Source organism: Meriones unguiculatus, chromosome 19 (assembly GCF_030254825.1).
Source record: "Meriones unguiculatus strain TT.TT164.6M chromosome 19, Bangor_MerUng_6.1, whole genome shotgun sequence".
In the NCBI taxonomy this organism is placed as follows: domain Eukaryota; kingdom Metazoa; phylum Chordata; class Mammalia; order Rodentia; family Muridae; genus Meriones; species Meriones unguiculatus.
In genome coordinates, this window is record NC_083366.1 from 46,749,147 (window position 1) to 46,769,762 (window position 20,616).

A 20,616-nucleotide genomic window follows, 5' to 3' on the forward strand; every position below is an offset into this window, starting at 1 on the left:
TACGCTGACTGACACTATACAGGCTTAGAACAATGAGGTAGGTCATGAGGATTTTATTGAACAATAGAAGCGGCAGTCATGAGTCTGGCTGGCTGTGTTGATTGCCAGGAAACATCCATCAACTTGTGCCACAACACTGCTATGCTTGGTCGTAACATTGGTTCTGGGGAGTGAGGTTACTGAGCAAGGAGTGAAGAATAAGGGTAAAATATGAGTCAAAGCCCCCAAGACTATGACTTTGAGGGCTATTAAGAAGGGCTTGTTCTACAGAGCTCTGTGAAGCTTAAGACAAACTGGCTTCACCACCAACATCCCTGGAGGGATGGGAAGGGAGTAAGGATGGATCGTGCCAGGTCCAAGCATCTTTGGATACCCAAAAGCTTCAGTGACATTAGTAGAGATGTAGATGATTTTTGAAGCTCAATCTAAACCATGAGTGGTGGTTCATGCTTTTAATCATAACACCTTAGGAGTCTGATGCAGGGGGACTTTAAATAGTCCTGGGGCATATAGCAAGACCCTATGTGAACCCTTCCTTTAAAAAACAAAAACAACAATAAACCAACAAAACCTCCATCAAAACAATAAAACAAACAAACAAAAGCACCCCCACTCAGCCCAGCTCAAGTTTTAGCTGTATCAGTTTCTATCTCTAGAGTCTGAAACATTAGTTGTAATCACATTTTCTTATTTGTAGGATTCTTTTCCTGCAATAGAAATTATCTGGGACCCTGCCAACGCAGCAGGGTATCTGGCACAGGACACGGTGAAGTCAATCTTGAAATGGCGCACCCTCTCCAAAACCCCACGAGGTGGTCTACCAATGTTTGTGACTGTGTGGCTACCTCTAGAGTTCCCCAGGTGGCAGGAGGCACAATAGAGCAGGCAGGCAGTGAATGTTGAAGGAGAAAAGATGAGGACAACAGAGAGCAGAGAACGCTGACTTCCCTGAGTCAGTTAATGCAAGGACAAGCTTAACGTCACTGGTCTCCAACAGCTCTTTGGACTGAACGCTGAGTTTTTCCTCCCAGCAGTACCCAACTTATTAATAGTAACTCAGTTATGATCACTAGACCTATTTAAGTATGGGAAGACATGAGAAACATCTCTTTCCTCGAAGACTAAAGATAACAGGAGTTAGTTTTCAGGGCTGGAGAAATGGCTCAGCGGTTAAGAGCACTGATTGCTCTTCCAGAGGCCCTGGGTTTGATTCCCATCACCCACATGGTGGCTTACAACCACCTGTAACTCTAGTTCCAGGGAACACAGCACCCTTTTCTGATCTTGCAGGCATCAGGTATGCATGTGGTGTGTAGATACACATGTAGGTGAAACATCCATAGACATTAATTGCATTAAAAAAAGTTCAGCAAGGGGAGCATCAACCACGCCGGGTAAACATTGAACAATCGTCACGTGCCATGGTATTTTACATAATCTTTCCTTCACTTCTCATCTCAGCTTCGATAGTTCTTCATCTTTGTGTGTGTGTGTGTGTGTGCGCGCGCATATAGAGATCATACTGCTTCTCAGGTGCTGTTTACCTTTACTTCTTTTGAGACACATCGTCTCGTTGGCCTGCAACTCACCAGGTTTGAATAGATGTGTCTGGCCAGTCAGTAAGTTCTCTGCTTCCCCAGTGGTGGCATTACAAGCACCAGCCTGTATGCCCAGCTTATTTTGTGTGGGTTCTGGGGATGGCACTTAGGTCCCTGGGTTTTCAAGGCAAGCACTTTTCAACATACACCTCCCCAGCTCCCTTTCCCTTTTCCCTTTTCCTTCCCTCTCCTTATTTTCCTTTTCCTTTTCCTTTTCCTTTCCTTATCTTCCTTTCTTTTTCCTCCTCATTCCCTTTTCAGATAGCATCTCTCTATGTAGCCCAGGCTGGGATTGCAGGTCTATAGCACCATACTGGACAAAACCATCATTTTAATGCCTACTTTGTAGTAGAGGAAGCTGAAGCTTGAGATGTGGATGGCTCAAAGTCACCAAACCAGAAAAAAAAAAAAAAAAAAAAAAGCCAGTAGACTCCCATTTCCTCAGGGTTGGAAGGATTTCATTATTTGCCTTCTACAGTATATTTAGGCTCAAATGATAATCATTCAGATACACAAAATCACATCTTAAAACATCGTTCTGTGTATTCTAATTAAGAGTGCTTTTAGCAGGCTTGATCTCTGCACCTGGCTTTCTGATTTCCATTTGTCATGACTGATTTGTTTTATCTTTTAATAGATTGTGTTGTCTTTGGATTTATCAGTATCCTCTGGCTGTCAGATGGTAACTCACTGAGATCACTGGTGTTGATATATCTCAAATGCCTACGTGTACAGAGTAACCTTAAGGGGAAAAAAATGTGGTAACCATGGTAGTAATACATTAAATAGCTTTTCAATTTTGTTATTTTCCTAATTTTCTGAACATGTGAAAATTGAAAAATGGTGTTTATCTTTGATCTCCAGCCTGGAAAACATGTTTGGCCAATTGAAAATCATATACATGCAAACACACATCTATCAGTTGAGCTAAAACCTGAAGAAAAGTGAAACACGCATTTCAAAATGTAAGTTCCTTGCAGCTTTGTGGGTAGTGTTGAAATCACTCACAGCCCAAAGACCATGCTCCCTGGGGCTGAGTCTCTACCCTCCCCAGATCAGTTCTCAGAAGCCTCTGGTTTAACATCTCATGCCAACAGTTTCTGCTTTTTCCTGAAGATGGACTCCTAAGTATCATAAGAAGATCTCTGGATAATGAAAAGTAGAAATGGGATCATGAATTTTGTTTGTGTCTTTGGTGTGTACTAGCTGAATAAGCCTGGAGAGATCTGCAAGTCACCGGTAACTTGGTGTTCTTATGAATAAAAATGCAGATGACATAATAATAGAAGTGTGGCCTTCCACCATCCTAGAGTTGTTGGGAGGATCAAAAACAACAAAACAAAACAAAACAAAACAAAACAAAACAAAACAAAACAAACCCGTAGAAATGCAAGTTTAGCTTGATACACAGTACGAGGATAGTTTTCATTATCCTCTTAGAGGTTTTTATCTTTGCCAGCTTTGAAGATGGCGTTATGTTCTTTGATTATTTTAGGCTTGGTAGGACGAGTCTGTGACTAGTGTTATTTCTGTGTGTGGTGGTGGGGGACGGTGAGTAGGAAGGAAGATGGTGGGACTTGCTCTGCAGCCCCATCTGGCCTAGAACTCATGACCCCCCTTTGCCTTAGTTCACTTGGTGCTGGGATTACAGTCCGGTGCCACTGGCGTGGTCTCTCCAACAACAGCAGCATACACCTTTCCACAACAGGCCACGATCTTTTTTTATTATTATTATTAATTACACTGATTAATTTCACTGATAGGGGAGGTTCTCCTCTCCTTTCTGATCTTAGTCTATCAGTTCTCGTCAAAAGTGGCTGCATTGTCCTCTTCTGTGGCCTGGTAGGGCTGCTCCCCCCTCAGGGGGAGGTGATCAAAGAGCAGGCCAATCAGATTATGTCAGAGGCAGTCCCTCTTCCCATTACTAGGTAACCCACTTGGACACTGACCTGCCATGGGCTACATCTGTGCAGGGGTTCCAGGTTATCTCCATGAATAGTCCTTGGTTGGAGTATGATTCTCTGGGAAGTTCCCTGTGTTCAAATTTTCTTGTTCTGTTGCTCTCCTTGTGGAGTTCCTGTCCTCTCCAGCTCTTACTATTTCCCACTTCTTACATAAAATTCCATTCACTCTGCCTGACAGTTGGCCATCAGGCTCAGCATCTGCTTTGATAGTCTGCAGGGCAGAGGCTTTCAGAGGCCCTCTGTGGTATGTTCCTAGTTTGTTTCCTGATTTCTTCTTCTGGCTTTCAGAGGCCCTCTGTAGCAGGTTTCTAGGTTGTTTCCTATTTCTTCTTCTGATGTCCATCCTTTTGCCTTTCAGGTGGGGATTGAACATTTTAGTTAGGGTCCTCTCTCTTGCTTTGTTTCTTTAGATGCATAGATTTTGGTGGGTTTGTCCTACATTGTATGTCTATATGAGTGAGTATATACCGTGTGTGTCTTTTTGCTTCTGGGACAACTCACTCAGGATGATCCTTTCCAGGTCCCACCATTTTACCTGCAAATTTCATGATTTCCTTGTTTTTCTTTTTTCTTTTTTTTTACACTTTATTCATTCCCCATCCCCCCATAAGCCCCTCCCTCCTCCCCTCCCAATTCCACCCTCCCTCCTCCCTCTGCATGCATGCCACTCCCCAAGTCCACTAATAGGGGAGGTTCTCCTCTCCTTTCTGATCTTAGTCTGTCAGTTCACATCAAAAGTGGCTGCATTGTCCTCTACTATGGCCTGGTAAGGCTGCTCCCCCCCAGAGGGAGGTGATCAAAGAGCAGGCCAATCAGATTATGTCAGAGGCAGTCCCTCTTCACATTACTATGTAACCCAATTGGACTCTGAACTGCCCTGGGCTACATCTGTGCAGGGGTTCTGGGTTATCTCCGTGAATAGTCCTTGGTTGGAGTATGAGTCTCTGGGAAGTTCCCTGTGTTCAAATTTTCTTGTCAGGTTGCTCTCCTTGTGGAGACCCTGTCCTCTCCAGCTCTTACTATTTCCCAGTTCTTACCTAAAATTCCATTCACTCTGCCCAACAGTTGCCCATCAGGCTCAGCAACTGCTTTGATAGTCTGAAGGGCAGAAGCTTTCAGAGGCCCTCTGTGGTAGGTTCCTAGGTTGTTTCCTGTTTTCTTCTTCTTCTGATGTCCATCCTCTTTGCCTTTCAGGTGGGGATTGGACATTTTAGTTAGGGTCCTCTCTCTTGCTTAGTTTCTTTAGATGCACAGGTTTTAGTGGGTTTGTCCTATGTTGTATGTCTATATGAGTGAGTATATACCATGTGTGTCTTTTTGCTTCTGGGACAACTCAGGATGATCCTTTCCAGATCCCACCATTTATCTGCGAATTTCATGATTTCCTTATTTTTCATTGCTGAGTAATATTCCATTGTGTAGATGTACCACAATTTCTGCATCCATTCTTCAGTTGCTTCAGTTGAGGGGCATCTGGGTTGTTTCCAGCTTCTGGCTATTACAAATAAAGCTGCTACAAACATGGTTGAGCAAATGTCCTTTTTGTGTACTTGAGCCTCTTTTGGATATATGCCCAGTAGTGGTATGGCTGGATCTTGAGGAAGCGCTATTCCTAGTTGTCTGAGAAAGCGCCAGATTGCTTTCCAGAGTGGTTGTACAAGTTTACATTCCCACCAGCAGTGGAGAAGGGTTCCCCTTTCTCCACAACCTCTCCAGCATGTGTTGTCACTTGAGTTTTTGATCTTGGCCATTCTCATGGGTGTAAGGTGAAATCTCAGGGTTGTTTTGATTTGCATTTCCCTAATGGCTAGTGAGGTTGAGCATTTCTTTAAGTGCTTCTCTGCCATTCGGTATTCCTCTACAGAGAATTCTCTGTTTAGCTCTGTTCCCCATTTTTTAAGTGGATTACTTGGTTTGCTGCTTTTCAGCTTCTTTAGTTCTTTATATATACTGGATATGAGTCCTCTGTCAGATAAAGGGTTGGTGAAGATTCTTTCCCAATCTGTAGGTGGTCGCTTTTTGATGACGGTGTCCTTTGCTTTGCAGAAGCTTTTCAGTTTCATGAGGTCCCATTTATTGACTGTTGCTCTTAGAGCCTGTGCTGTTGGTGTTCTGTTCAGGAAGTTTTCCCCTGTACCAATGAGTTCTAGGGTATTTCCCACTTTTTTTTTCAAGCCGATTTAATGTGTCTGGTTTTATGTTGAGGTCTTTGATCCACTTGGACTTCAGTTTTGTGCAGGGTGACAAGTATGGATCTATTTTCATTTTTCTACATGTAGACATCCAGTTAGACCAGCACCATTTGTTGAAGATGCTATCTTTTTTCCATTGTATGGTTTTGGCATCTTTGTCAAAGATCAGGTGTCCATAAGTGTGTGGGTTTATTTCTGGGTCCTCTATTCGGTTCCATTGATCCTCCTTTCTGTTTCTATGCCAATACCATGCAGTTTTTAAAACTGTTGCTCTATAGTACAACTTAAGATCAGGGATGGAGATACCTCCGGAAGATCTTTTATTGTAGAGGATTGTTTTAGCAATTCTGGTTTCTTGTTATTCCAGATGAAGTTGAGAATTTTTCTTTCCAGGTCTGTAAAGAACTGTGTTGGTAATTTGATGGGAATTGCATTGAATCTGTAGATTGCTTTTGGTAAAATGGCCATTTTTACTATGTTAATCCTGCCAAGCCATGAGCATGGGAGATCTTTCCGTCTTCTCATATCTTCTTCTAATTCTTTCTTCAGAGACTTGAAATTTTTTTCATACAAGTCTTTGACTTCCTTGGTTAGGGTTACTACGAGGTACCTTATGTCATTTGTGGCTATTGTGAACGGTGTTGGTTCCCTAATTTCTTTCTCAGCCCTTTTGTCTTTTGTATACAGGAGTGCTACTGATTGAGTTAATTTTGTATCTGGCCACTTTGCTGAAGGTGTTTATCAGCTGTAGGAGTTCCCTGGTGGAGTTTTTGGGGTCACTCACGTATACTATCATATCATCTTCAAATAGTGATAATTTGACTTCTTCTTTTCCAATCTGTATCCCCTTGATCTCCTTCAACTGTCTTATTGCTTTAGCAAGGACTTCCAGCACTATGTTGAAGAGATATGGGGAGAGTGGGCAGCCTTGCCTTGTCCCTGATTTTAGTGGGATTGCTTTAAGTTTCTCTCCGTTTAGTTTGATGTTGGCTATAGGCTTGCTGTATATTGCCTTTACTATGTTTAGATATGTGCCTTGTATCCCTAATCTCTCCAATAACTTTAAACATGAATGGATGTTGGATTTTGTCAAATGCTTTTTCAGCATCTAGGGAGATTATCATGTGGATTTTTTCTTTCAGTTTGTTAATATGGTGGATCACATTGATGGATTTCTGTATATTGAACCACCCCTGCATACCTGGGATGAAGCCTACTTGGTCATAATGGATAATATCTTTGATGTGTTCTTGGATTCGGTTTGCAAGTATTTTGTTAAGTATTTTTGCATCAATGTTCATAAGGGAGATTGCAGGCCACGATCTTTATCAGAGCTTTTAGTACCTGATCCTTAGTTTTTATCATGATGTGCTGTGGTAGATAACATTCACTGTGATCAATTCCTCCATCTCCTTGTTTTTGTTTCCTTGTTGGTTTGTTTATAATTTTGAGTGCAGGTGCCCTTGCAGGCGAGAAGAGTCAGATCCCCTGGAACTGGAGTTATAGGCAGTTATGAACCACTGACCTGGGCGCTGAGAAACAAACTCAGGTCCTCAGGTCCTCCGGAAGAGCAGGAGGTGCTCTGAATGACTGAGTCATCTCTCCAACCTCTCATCCTACAAGATAATTTCTACAAGTCCCAGGAGCCTTGCCTTATTTATGAAAATATTCACTTGAGAACACTGATCTAGCGGCTTACTTCTGGTCTGTCTGTTCCCATCTAGGAGTTTCTTTCCCATTCTTTTGACAAGGTCTAGATATATCCTAGGCTGCCTCTGAGCTTCTGGGCTCAAGGATGACCCTGCCATCCTTCCAGTAGCTAGGACTGCAAGTATACTACAGTCACAAACTGTTCAGGTTGTACGTAAGCAGAACCCAATAGCTGTTGGTCTTTCAAAGGTACCAGCCTCCCTACCATGGTTATCTGACAAACTTGTGTGGGTGGAACAATGGCCTATGACAAAAGAAAAATTACAGATACTAAAACAGCTGGGACAGGACCAGCTAAATGCTTAACATGTTGAGGAAACTAACATCCAATGGAATTCCTCTGTGTTTGCTATAAAAGAGAAATCAGGAAGATGGAGGGTATTAACAGATTTAAAAGCCATAAATAATATGACACAGACAATGGCTCTTTAAAGCCTGGAATCCCATTGCTTTTTTTTTTTTATTACTTAAGTCATGGACTTTGACAGTAATTGATTTAAAAAATTGCTTTTTCATATCGGACGGGTCTGATGCTCTTTGGGTGGATGACACCTAAATGAACATCAGTACAAAGTCCCAATTTATTTCTAATATCAGAGATCAGACCTCTACTCTTGCCTGATGCATCTAAAACAAAAAGGGGGAACTGTAGAGAGCTGTGTAATGCCGTGCCTGAAAGATGGAGCTGGTTTCCACCTTCCACCTTCCCGATGGTGAGTGCTCTCTGTCACGAACAACTCCACATTTGGCTAAGGCTGAGGATCTGGCTTGCTTCCATGTATGTGGACCTATCTGCATTGCCCACGTGGCATGCTGAGGTTGGCTACCCAGAGGCTATTTAAAGTGGGCTGGCTTTCCCCAGGGTCAGATGATTGTTTAAGGTTCCTGAATAAACTGCATTGAAAAAAAAATTGCTTTTTCACAATCCCTTTGCAAGATCATGATAAGGAAAGGTTTGTTTTTTTTATTATAAATATTTACTTATAATAGTAGTTGTAAAGAAAAAAAAAGAGACGTCATTGAAAAATTTTACCACAAGCAATATTAAACAGCCCCTTTTTTTTGGTGCCAGTATTCTATACAATAGCGTTTAGAAATAATTCGCAAAGTTTTCTCAACCTATAATTTATCATTATATGGATGATATCTTACTGGCTGATTCAGATGCTATACCTTAGAAAAAAATGTTTGATGAAATAAAGAGAATTCTGCCTTGCTGGGGATTACAAATTGCTCTTAAAAAACACAAAGAGGAGATTCTATCAATTATCTAGGATATAAGATAGTTTCACAGAAAATTTGACCACAGAAAGTACAAATCAGGAGAGATAAATTACAAATTCTTAATGATTTGCAAAAATTGCTGGGAGATATTAACTGGCTACAGTCCACAACTGTATTAATAACTCAAGAGATAAGTAATTTATTTAAAACTTTACAAGGATGATTAGGACTCAAATAGTCCAAGAAAATTATCAACTGAGGCTGAGAGAGAATTGGCTCTGGTAGAAAAGAAACTACAGGCCACACGTATGGACTGTTTGGATCCAAAGAGGGATTGTATTTTGGTTATTTTGCTGTCTGCTAATTCTCCCACAGGAATTCTTGTGCAGAGAAAAGATAATATCTAAAATGAGTATTTTTAGCACACAAGCAGAGCAAAAACTCAAAGACCTATGTAGAAAAATTTTCTCAATTGATTCTGAAAGGGAAAATGAGACTTCACCAATTAGAAGGAATAGACCCAGCAGAAATTGTGGTGCTTTTACTAATGCCAAAATTGCCTCATTATGGGGAGAAAAATAAACATTGTCAAAGAGCTTGCAGTAATTTTTTGAGAGAGATTAACAACACATATCCCAAAGGCAAGAAACTTCAGTTTATAAAAAAGAATTAACTGGATTCTCCCTCATATAGTAAAAGAGATACCAAGTTCTGGAGCCCATACGTATACATATACTGATATAAATATATTAGGAAACACAGGTTATAAGTCAGGGAAAATAAGTAAAGTGGCTCAAAGCTCCTATGATTCAGTTAGAAAATCAGAGTAGCATTCCATTCTTATGGTATCACTGGATCTTCCTGAATTTCTTAATAGTTACCGACTTTCAATGTGCAGAAAGAGTTGCTTTACATACTGAAACTGCTGAACTTACAATTCTGGGTGATTTAGAATTAACTTTGCTATTTATTTAATTACAAATGGAACCAGAAATAGAAATCATACATTGTATATTACACAGACCAGATCCCATAACAGGTCTGCAAATCCCTCCAGCACAAGGTAGTGATGAAATTGATATTTATCATCTATTAATAGAAAATGTGCTAGAAGCTTCAGAGTTTTGTAAGAATCATTATATTAACAGGGAATGTTTGAAGAAAAAATTTTCTATCACTTGGCAACAAGCCAAGGCGATTATGAGGCAAGATGTCCCATTTGTTCTTTGTATAAAAAACAAAACAAAACAAAACAAACAACAACAACAACAACAACAACAACAAAAAACTTTATTACCTGCAGAAAGTAACCCAAAAGTTCCCCAAAGAAATGAAATTTGGCAAATGGATATGTTTCATTTTGCAGACTTTGGAGAATTAAAGTATGTGCATCATACCATAGACACATATCCAGGACTTCAATGGGCAACTGCCTTAAGGTTTGAAAAGGCTGATTCTGTGATTACACATTTATCAAAAGTTATGGCTATTATGGGGACAACTGTGCAAATTAAAACTAATGAGGCTTCAGCATGTCTCTAGTAAAATGAAAGGGTTTTTTTTGCATATTACAGCATAAAGCAGATTACAGGTATACCACATAATCCTACAGAACAAGCAGTTACAGTATGATCTAGTCACACTTTAGAAGATGTGCTTTAATAAACAAAATAAATAACAATCCCAGAGGTAAATTACATAGCACTTTATTAACTTAAAAAAATTTAAACGCTAATGAGAGAGGAACAACAGCTTTGGAGAAACATTGGATAGTAGAAAAATTACTGAATCAAATCAGCCTGTACACTTTAAAGATGTGTTGACCTCAGAACATGTTACTTCGGGGAAGAGGTTTTGCCTTTATTTCCACAGGAGAAGAAAAGCTGTAAATTGACGAAGATTAGATTCAAACAGGAGAGATCTCCTGAAAAAGGAGAGGTGATAGTTCATCAGACATCTTGTTCATCCAGTCCAAACTAACTTCTAAACACTAACAAATGACTTCTGTTTGATCGGGCATAAAAGGAAAAATAAAAATCTAATAGTATTTTTGAATGGGTAATTTACCAAAGGCACACTTGTCTTACTGGCATGAAATGAAAAATGGGTTTCCTTAAACCACCTGTCATAATTCCATGTTAGAATGTTAGGCTGAAGAGTGCCGCGTGGTTGGACATCAGCTTTTGAGTTTTCCTCTTAAATAAAAAGGATATTTTTATTGTTTGGTATTAAAGCACAGCTAAGATATTTAAAATGTCTTGAATAAATCAAAGGGTTACTTCAGTTCAAACTTGTTTTCCAAATCTCTAAGGGTGGGTGTGATTTGGAGCCAAGATAAAATATTTGAGCAGGGTGGTGGTAGCCCATTTCTTTAATCCCAGCAGAGACAGGTGGATCTCTATAAATTAGTTGTTTTCTAAATTCTACAGTTACAGTGAACAAGGTAGTGGTGGTGCATGACTTTAATTCCACCATGCAGGCACAAAACTCAGAAACAGCTCCTAATTGTTATGTTTACACACTAGAGAAATCATATACTATATTTACAAATTATTATAAAAACCTTCTACAGGGTTACTAAGAAGGCAGCTAATTTCCAATGGGGACTGGAACAGAAAACAGCTTTTTACAACTGCCAATAAACTCTTCTCCATGCTTGCAACCCTAACCAATATTAAACCAGATGATACCTTAATTATGGATATCATAATTATTGGTGAATTGGCAACTGGGGAGCAAAAAGGAGTCCACCAACGTTTGCCTGCTGGCTTCTATTGCAAATACTTTCCATGTACGGAGAATAAATATTCTCTTTGAGAAAACCGATCTGGATATTTTATGAGGCATTGAGAACCTTATACTTAGCCATTGCCAACCACCCTATGGTCATAAGGGGGACCCTTTAAAGGATGGGTTGAATCTGTTTGAAGGCAGGGTCCTTTGCAGGCTTAGCCATGGAAGGAAAGGTATTACAGTGGAACTCGTACCTGTCTGAATTCCTTACTGATCAGGATGTGGTAGCAAGGGGGTCTGTGCCTTCTCAAACTGAGGAAACAGCTCAGTTGCTTATAATTCCCATCCCTAAGCTGCTCACTCCTCCACCGCAAGAGGCACCTATTGAACTGTGGGGAAATAACGGAATGGTCACAACATGTGGCTAATGCATGGTTTACTGATGGTTCATCAACCACTGATGGAGCAGCAGCAGCCTATAGACTGGGGGAATGGAATGGCCAATTCTGAGGAAGGAACCACAGATTCAGCATAGCACTAGACAAACAACTAGGGAAGTGAAAGGAAAATCGCTATTTTCTCCAATTCATGATGAGTGTGCAATGGTACAATCATCAAAATGGAAACCACTAACTGGCAGATAAATGGTTATGGGAGGCATGAACGGAAGTGGCAAAATCTAGCAAAACTTAGCAAAGACATCAAATTTTATGTAGCTCATACAGGTTAGACAGACAGAACATTTAAAAATAATGAAATAATGGACAAATTGGCATCATGTTTAATTAGGACTAAAATATTAAAAATTTCTGGGGAACAGATTCAGAATAAATAAACAAGAATGTTAGAATACACATTAAAAAAAAAAACTTGAACGTTTACCCCTCACATTGAAAAATAGGCATAAATGGAGAACTAAATTAAGCCAGGACAACCCTCTGAGACTAAGCGTTACAAGGAATCCATAGCCAGGCAGTGGTTCATACCTTTAATGCCAGCATTCAGAGGCACATGCCTTTAGACTCAGCACTTGGGAAGCAGAGGCACATAAGACGTAGGAACATAAGAATTACCGTGCTTTCAATTTAAAAGACGCTTGCAAAAGGCAGGCTGAAATCCAAAGTGAATGTCCTTTGTGATCTAAAAATGAATACACTTAAACTTTGAATTTATATTTAAGGAGAAAGGGAGTATAGGTATACTGATATACACATATTAAGGCATATTTAGTTTCAAAATTTCTAAAGAAATTAAAATAAAAATCAGTTGAAAGATAGTACTTTTTCTGTTGCCAAAAACCATTTTGCCTCAGGAAAGATACAAACTGCTAAAAAGGAGCTCCTCCCCCCTCCAACACCACCCAGAGATAGGGTTTGAGCAGGGTTTTGCTTTTATCTTTCCAGGAGAATAAAAGCTTCTAAGTAAGGAATCCGGTGATCACTGGACAAATGAAACACCTGAAGAAAAAGGATGGATCATCAAGATAAAATGTCCCAAGACTGCTTTTCCACCTGTCTCTGCTGCCCTCTACAAACATAAGCAGCAAATGGTCTTTATATGGTCCCAATTCAAGCAAAAATTAAAGCAGGCCTTGGGCTGGAGTGTGGCTCTCTTCTCTAAACCCATGAGTGCTTGTTAAAGAAAAATCCAAAATCTCTGTCTCATATCAGAAGAGCCACCTGGTATGAGACAGAGGAAAACAAAAAATGAGAGATTATTCTATTGCTACTGATCTCATAATCTTTGGTTTTCATTTGACTCTATAAAACTTTTCCTAAGGTATAAATATTATCTCAAAATCTATAAAATTGTTATGTAAATATAAACTTTCTGCCGCGATCCTAGTAGTCATACAGAGTACTAATTCTAGAAATGAGCTTCCTTTAGTTTCCTGGATGTGTTTTCAGGTTTGATTCTGAAGCAGTTAACAAGGAACAAAGTTTGTGCACCTCGGATGTACATAGATGTGGTCCTCAGACCATTCAGACACCTGCTGAATATGGCTTTTAAAATGTTTACATTTTCTACCATTCCTAACAGCAACCTTTAGGTCTCTGAGAAGAGGGTGGGACCCTGCAACTATGAATCCACCTGAATTGTGGTAACACTAACCACTGGGTGAAACTGTCCCATGCTTCTTTGCTGTCAGGTTCTGCGCAAACAGCGGACACCTTTGGGTTGATTGTTGTGTTCTGCCTGGCCACCATTGCCACTAAGCTGACAAACACCGCCCAAACATCAGCTTTAGACTACCAACTGCTTGGGACATTAAAATTGCTCAGTTCATGTGAGACCAACACAAACATTTTTACAGAGCTTTGAACTCAAAAATACTTACTGCAAGATTGCCAAACACAACCATTGTGGAAGACTTGGCAGAAACAGCTTCATTATTGTGAATAGTTTAGAGTTAAACTCTTTCCTTTTTATTTAGACAAAAAGGGGGAAATGTTGAAGGATATTTGATCACACTGTGAACCCTTAGATTGTGTTGTTTGCTGGGAAACAAACAAAGAAACAAAAAAACAAAAAACGGTTTCTAGTTGCAGTATGGCTCAGCCCTAGCACACATCCAGGAGGTTTCTGCTTGGATATTGTAAACAGGATTAAATAAAGTCGACTGTAGGTCAAGAGGCAGGGCAAGCAACAGTTGACTGGACATGAACATAGGATTATTAAGAAAAAAAAAAATCCTGGTGACCGACAGGAAGTCAGGAGAATGGAGAGGCACAGAAAGTGGAAGGGAGGGACATTCCGTCTGGGATTTTTGAGACAGTGTGAGGAAGGAGCATTCCTTTTGGAATGTCAGCTGATAGGAAGGTTCACCTGGGTGCTTTCTCTGCCTCTCTGAGCTAGCAGGCTCTTACCCCAGCATCTGGTTCCTGCTCTTTATTGTCAAAGTCAAACGATTGAGATTTTGTTTAAAACAAGAGGCTGTAGCTTTCCAGGGATGATATTTCTAAATACCAACAATGAAGCCTATGTTTCTGGGAGAAAGTTGTCATCACTATTTAAAGGCCTATCCATTTCATTTAAAACCTTAGTTCACATTCATAAAAATCTACCCGAAGTCACTGACTGCATCTCTGGTTGGCTATCCCCCTCACCCCCCAATCCTTGCTTGACTGGAGCCTTCCAGATGCTTGAACGTGGGTCCGAACAAGTTTATTTTATTTTTTCTTTCTATACATCAGCCCAGTCTCTTCACCAGCTAACATTTAATGTTTCCTGGAAAGGATGGTCACAATATTTTAGAAAAAATGGAGTGTCAGGATATTGTTCAGGCCTATCACCAGCTGCAGGCTCAAATGATCCTGTAGCCTCCGCAGGGTGTGTCATCATGCCAGACTTATGATGTTTGTTTCTTTATTTTCACATTTTACTCTCATATTAGGTGGAGAAAGGAGCTATCAGCAATGAAACTCTACAATTCTGCGGTTCTTCGGAAAACAACAGTCTTTCCATTGTCTTCATTGCCTGTCTGGATGGTCACAGACCACTACTTGGAGGCTGGGTTTTCCTAGGCCAACGACAGGAAGTAAGTTTGGGAGACTCAAGTTTCAAGGCTTCCTCCAGGGTGCCGGAAGATCCCTATGATGATTGCTCATAGGTGATGGGGGCCACTGAAATTTCCTAAATAGAACAAGGATGCCATAACCCTGAAGCTGGCCCATGGAGGTGGGAGGGACACGGAGCCTGGAGGGAGGGAAGTGGGAGCTCAGCAGCTCATCACAGACGGGTCATTCTTCTTGTGTCTGTATCCCGTATTCTGTGCACTCTCTCCATAGGACAAAACACGGCTTTACTCCGTGGCCTCTCATTGGCTGCCTGTTGCACGAATAGTACAGTACAGATCCCATGGGCTCATGGGCCCATGGCAATATCTCCAGTTTGGCATCACCGGCACCTTGTAAAGATGCTGAGAAGTAGCTTTCGACTCAGTGTGGATCTTCTCCTCTCTGAGACAGACTTCAGGAGCAGCTACTTCAAGTACTCTACAGGAAGGCCCCACTTCCCAGTCACTCCATGGTCCAAGCAAAGGGCTACAGGGGCTGACAACAGGGTCCACTGGTTAAAAGTGGTTAAGAGTGTTTCCAGCTCCTTCAGAGGACTGGATTTCAGTTCCCGGGACCCATGATGAACTGCTCACTACTGCCTGCAGCTCCAACTCGGACTCGTCCAGCCTCCACAGGAGGCTCACATGCTTGCATGTGTGAACGCGCACGCACACAGGCACACAGACACAGGTGTGTGCATGCGCACACACACACCAAAATAAAATAAAATAAAATAAAACATCTTTAAAAAGGTGCGGTTTGACCGGAGAAGGTATGGAAAGATGAGCCTTGGGTGCTAGAGAGATGATGGCTCAGGACCTAAGAGCAATTGCTCCTGTTGCAGAGGACCTGAGTTCAGTTTCCAGCACCCACACGGCGGCTCACAATCACCTGTAGCTCCATGGTCTCTTCCGGCCTCTAGAGGCATTCACATACATGTAAAGTAAAGGACACACATACATGTAAAGTAAAATAAACATTGTGTGTGTGTGTGTGTGTAACCTGTTATCCCTCACTAAGGAGGTTCAGACAGGAGGTCCAAGAGTTCAAAACACAAACAAAGAAACAACAATGACACACAGAGACACAGAGACAGCGAAAAACAAAGAAGGAAAGGCCACACACACACTCACACACAGAGAAAGAGACAGAGACAGAGAGACAGAGAGGACAAGGACAGAGGAGAAGGAGAGGAGGAGGGAGAGGAGGAGGAAGAATCTGGAGTGGGTTTTGTGGTTGGCGCACTCCTGTAATTCTAGTATTTGGGAACTCAGGGCCAGTTTGGGCTACAGAGGATCCTGCTTACAAATAACAAATAAATCATAAAAAGTGAGCAGAATCAGAGTGTTGGCTAGCTCGAAGATCTCTTCTGGCTTCCGGAGCGGCAGCAGGAGCAGGGCCTGAAAGGAGAGCGCAGGGCACCTCAGCTGCCTGGGAAGAGGGTTAGAGGACTTCGGAGGAATTCAGATCGGGCCACTGCGCCCTCAGGGAAGGCCGGCGAGCTGGAGACCTGGCTGGGCGTCTCCTGGCCGCCGCGGGGCCGGGCTCCTGGGGATCCGCGCCCGGCTCTGCTCGGCTCCTCCTCCGGGGCGTCCCCGGCTGTCAGCCAATGGGCGGCGGGCGGCGGGGAGCGGGAAGCCCAGCGCCGGGGCCCAGCCTCCTAGGCACGGTGGCCCCGCAGCGCCAGGTCCGCGCCCTGGAGTCGGTGCCCGGTTCCCGCTCGGTCCTCGCGAGCCTTCGAGGTGGCCAGCGTGCAGCGTCCGGGCGACAGAGCACCCCGAAGATGCAGGATGGCAGCGCAGCCGCCCGCCAGCCTCTCCTACCGCACCACGGGCTCCACCTGCCTGCACCCGCTCAGCCAGCTCCTTGGCATCCCGCTAGATCAGGTAACAGCGTCCCACCCGCGACCCCGGCCCCCGCTCTAGGGAGAGGGGTGCGCCCGGGTCCCCGCCCACGGCTTGGTTTACGGCTGTTTTTATGTGTGAAAGCTATCTCTTCACTTAAACTAGCAAGTTAGACTGAACACAAGTTTTGGTCTGTGATCAAATTCTTTAGTGGTGCCATTCATGAATCCAGCATCTTCCCACCGTTGTAGTTAAGTCTTTCTGATGTTTAAACTTAGGCTATCCTACTCCAAGAATAAATCTGATTAATCTGGGTGTGGTGGATCCTCAGAGCCCGGGGCAGGAAAATTGCTGCGAGGTCCAGTTTACTCTGTCTAGGTAACTGAGGGAGGCTCCTCCAACCCGAAACAAAAATAAACACAACAAAGAAGTGAAAAGCCTAACTAAACAGGTGTGTATACAGTATACGTGGTGGTGACTTTTTTTGTTTTGTTTTGTTGGTTGAGGCAGCATCTGGCCATGTATCCTAGACGGCCTTGTACTTGACACCGAAACCTCTATTTTGCCTAGGCTGGGCTAGAACTTGTGGCAACCCTCCTGCCGCAGTGCTGAGATGCTTCTCAGACCAAGAGGGCCTTTCTTACTCATTCCTCATTCATCCTTGCTGTGCGAAGCTGATGAGTAGGGCGGGTTCTTGGAAGGAGAGGGGCACCTCTGGGGAAGTCTTTAGAACTGTTCAGCAATTGCCTGCTACCTTACAGGTAAAACTGGCAATGGTAAGCTGGTCAGAAGCCTTGCAAAAGACAGCTGGGGGTGGGGTGCAGCTCAGTGGTAGAGCTTGGAGTATCCAGGAGGGTCTGGTGCTGGCCCCAGTACTGAGGGTTAGACTCTTCTTGAGGTGTAGTCTTGCTTTCTTTCTTCTGGCGCCTCAGGCCAAGTCCCCTGTGTAAGATGCCTGTTGATTTAAGTGGAATCAGGCAGGACAGGTTGAAAGGAGTTCTGCAGCCCTCCTTACTATTTTGTTTCTGCTAGCCTGCCCAGTTTATTTTCGCTTCTTTTGCTGGGTGTTGTGGTGCATGCTAGTATTTCCAGTACTTGGGAGACAGGCGGGAAGATTGCTTCAAGTTAGAGACCAGCCTAGGCCATGTGGACAGTACCAGGTCAGCCTGGGCTACATAGAAAAACTGTGGCTCAAAATGCAAAAGAAAACAAAAATTTCCCATCTTCTTAGAGCTGCTCCCTCCCTCCCTCCCTTCCTCGCTTCCTCCCTCCGTCCCTCTCTCCTTACTAGAGCTACCTGCTGTCCCTTCCATTTGCATTCCTCTGACAATGAGGAAGTTGGACCTGCCCGTTTGCTTTCCTCACGGAGCCAACCTCATTCTGACTCTTAGGTTCTGCCCATTGCCTTCTCATCAGTTGCAAAACCTCAAGAATCAGGAACTTGGTAGAAGTGTCAGATGTTAAGTCAGTTACCCTTCACTTTGTAGTAAAGATCAGGAGTCCAAGGGACCCAGGCAGGGGTGGGCACAAGAACAAATTCTTTCTCTCGGAAACTAAACGTATTTGTTGCTGAATTTCCACAGGATGAGTTCATTCTACATCGACCTCTCTAATTCCTACCAGAACCTACGTAACGGCACTTTCTATTTTACAATAATAGAAAACAATACAACGATCTATTTTACAGAGCGGGCTTTCTCACCTTCCCTTTGCACAGAAAGAAGTGGACTGGGGAAGGACCGAGGCAAGTTGAGAGAGGAGGTGCTAGTGTGTTGTTAAGCTTCTAGTTGCATTCATCTCCATCCCCAAGTTCCAGAATTTTTGTAAAAGTTACCCGGGTTTTATCCTTTATTAGTTTAAATTGTGTGTGTGTGCACGTTCCTGCACCCATGGGTGGGTATGTGTGCTGAGTGCTGGTGCCCACCGAGGTCAGAAGAGGGACTTGGATCCCCTGGAGCTAGAGTTACAAGCAATTGGGAGCTGCTGGGTGTGACTTCTGGGAACTGAACAGGGTCCTTTGAAAGAGCTGTCTTTGCTTTTAACCTCTGAGCCACCTATCCAGCACCCCCCCACCCCCCCCAAATCAACCCAGTTTTTAATTTATGAAAAGGAAGAAGAGAACACTACAGATGTGACTGATTTTAGTTCACTCCACAAACCAACTCAGATCCTCACTGGATGAGTGGAAATTCAGAAGAACACTTGGCATCACTGAGCTAGATGCTAGGTCGGCCCGACCAGCAGGGTCAGCTTGAGCACCGTGGTGGAAAAAGTGCTAATCATATGACGCCCCAAATCACTTGTTTTCAGCCTGGGGAAAAATCCCAAGCCATAAATAGTATGATGCGGGGGCCAAACTGGCAGTAGGTTCGCCTCTGAAGCCTTTTCCCGGTGTCTTAAGATTTCATGTTCCTGTTTATCATTTCTAAGAAATTGAATTTCTGTGTCTTCATTGTCTGGGTTTCCCTGCATCAAGAGATTTGTTGTCGGGGTTGGAGAGATGGCTGAGAGGTTGCCAGTGCTTGCTGCTCTTCCAGAGAACCTGAATTTGGTTTCCTTCACTTGTATCAGGCAGCGCACTAACTCCATCTCCAGAGGATTCCGTGCCCTCTTCTTCATGTCACCTGCAGGCATGCATCTGCACGTGTCCACATACAGACACACATGCATACATCAAAAGAAAATGGATCTTTCCAAAAGCTTATTATCTGAAAAACACTGTACCATTCTCTGTGTTCCGGCTTGTGAGAGGAACACTTTATTGCTGCCCAGCGATGCGCCTGCCTGGGTACCTGCTCTCCTGGGTAACTGGAAATAAGAACGCTGTGTGCAGTTATGTCTATGATGGAAGTCTATTGCTTTTTCCCCTGGGGACTTTTTTTTTCTTTTTTCTGGGAGCCACTGTGTGTGTGTGTGCTGAGAATTGAAAATGAGTCCTCTTAACCACTGAACCATTTCTCCAGCCTTCCATGATGAGCTTTTAAATGAACTGCAGCCTCCTTGAATGCAAGGCAAGGCAGACTCAACCACCTGAGTGGAATCTGGCATTCTTCGTGTGGTGTGTAGCTTGGGAACAATGCATATATATATATATATATATATATATATATATATATATATATAGGTGTGTGTATGTTTCAGATTTTGAGGGACTTCCAGTGTGGTGGTTGTGGTGAATTCTGGGGGATCAAGACATCAGTGCCTAACAGTATCCCCAAGATTTACATGTTTTTATCAAGGGTCAATTCAGCCTTAAGTCATGTACACGGTTATTTTTTTTTTCCTTCCTTCCTTCCTTCCTTCCTTCCTTCCTTCCTTCCTTCCTTCCTTTCTCAGATCACATTCTCTTAGTTTATCATCTGCTGGTAAAACAGACAGACTAGAATTTGAATTCAGGAAATGATGCTGAGGTTAAAGCAGCCAGGGTTTAAGAGTTTAACATAGGCCTATGATCTGGATTAAAGGAGGACTCATGGAAATGGAGAGATGGCTCAGTGGTTAGGAGTGCTTGCTACTTTAGCAGAGGACCTGTGTTCGGTTCTAGCACCTGTGTGGTGGCTCACAACCACCTGTAACTCCAGTGCCATGGGAATCTGACCTTTTCTTTTGACCTCTGAGGGCACCGGGCACACATATGCTATACATACATACATACTGGCAAAACACTGATAGACATTAAGAAAAAAAAAAATCTTTTTTTTTTTTTTTTTCAAGCATTCATGAAGACCAGCCTTGGAGACCTGGCACACTAGGCTGACGGTGACACAGCAGAAAGTTCTTACCCTGAGGTCTGT

The 20,616-nt window shown here is 42.7% G+C and overlaps 1 protein-coding gene across 1 annotated transcript in view; it reads left to right on the forward strand.

Moving 5' to 3' along the window:
• Nucleotides 1-16,606: 16,606 nt before the first annotated feature.
• Nucleotides 16,607-20,616, forward strand: part of Mboat1 (membrane bound O-acyltransferase domain containing 1) — a 104,004-nt gene continuing 99,994 nt past the window's right edge. The window contains exon 1 of the mRNA XM_021660055.2: nt 16,607-16,864. Within this exon, the coding sequence (XP_021515730.1) occupies nt 16,769-16,864 (96 nt within the window). The 5' untranslated portion in view covers nt 16,607-16,768. The remainder of the gene's footprint in view (nt 16,865-20,616) is intronic.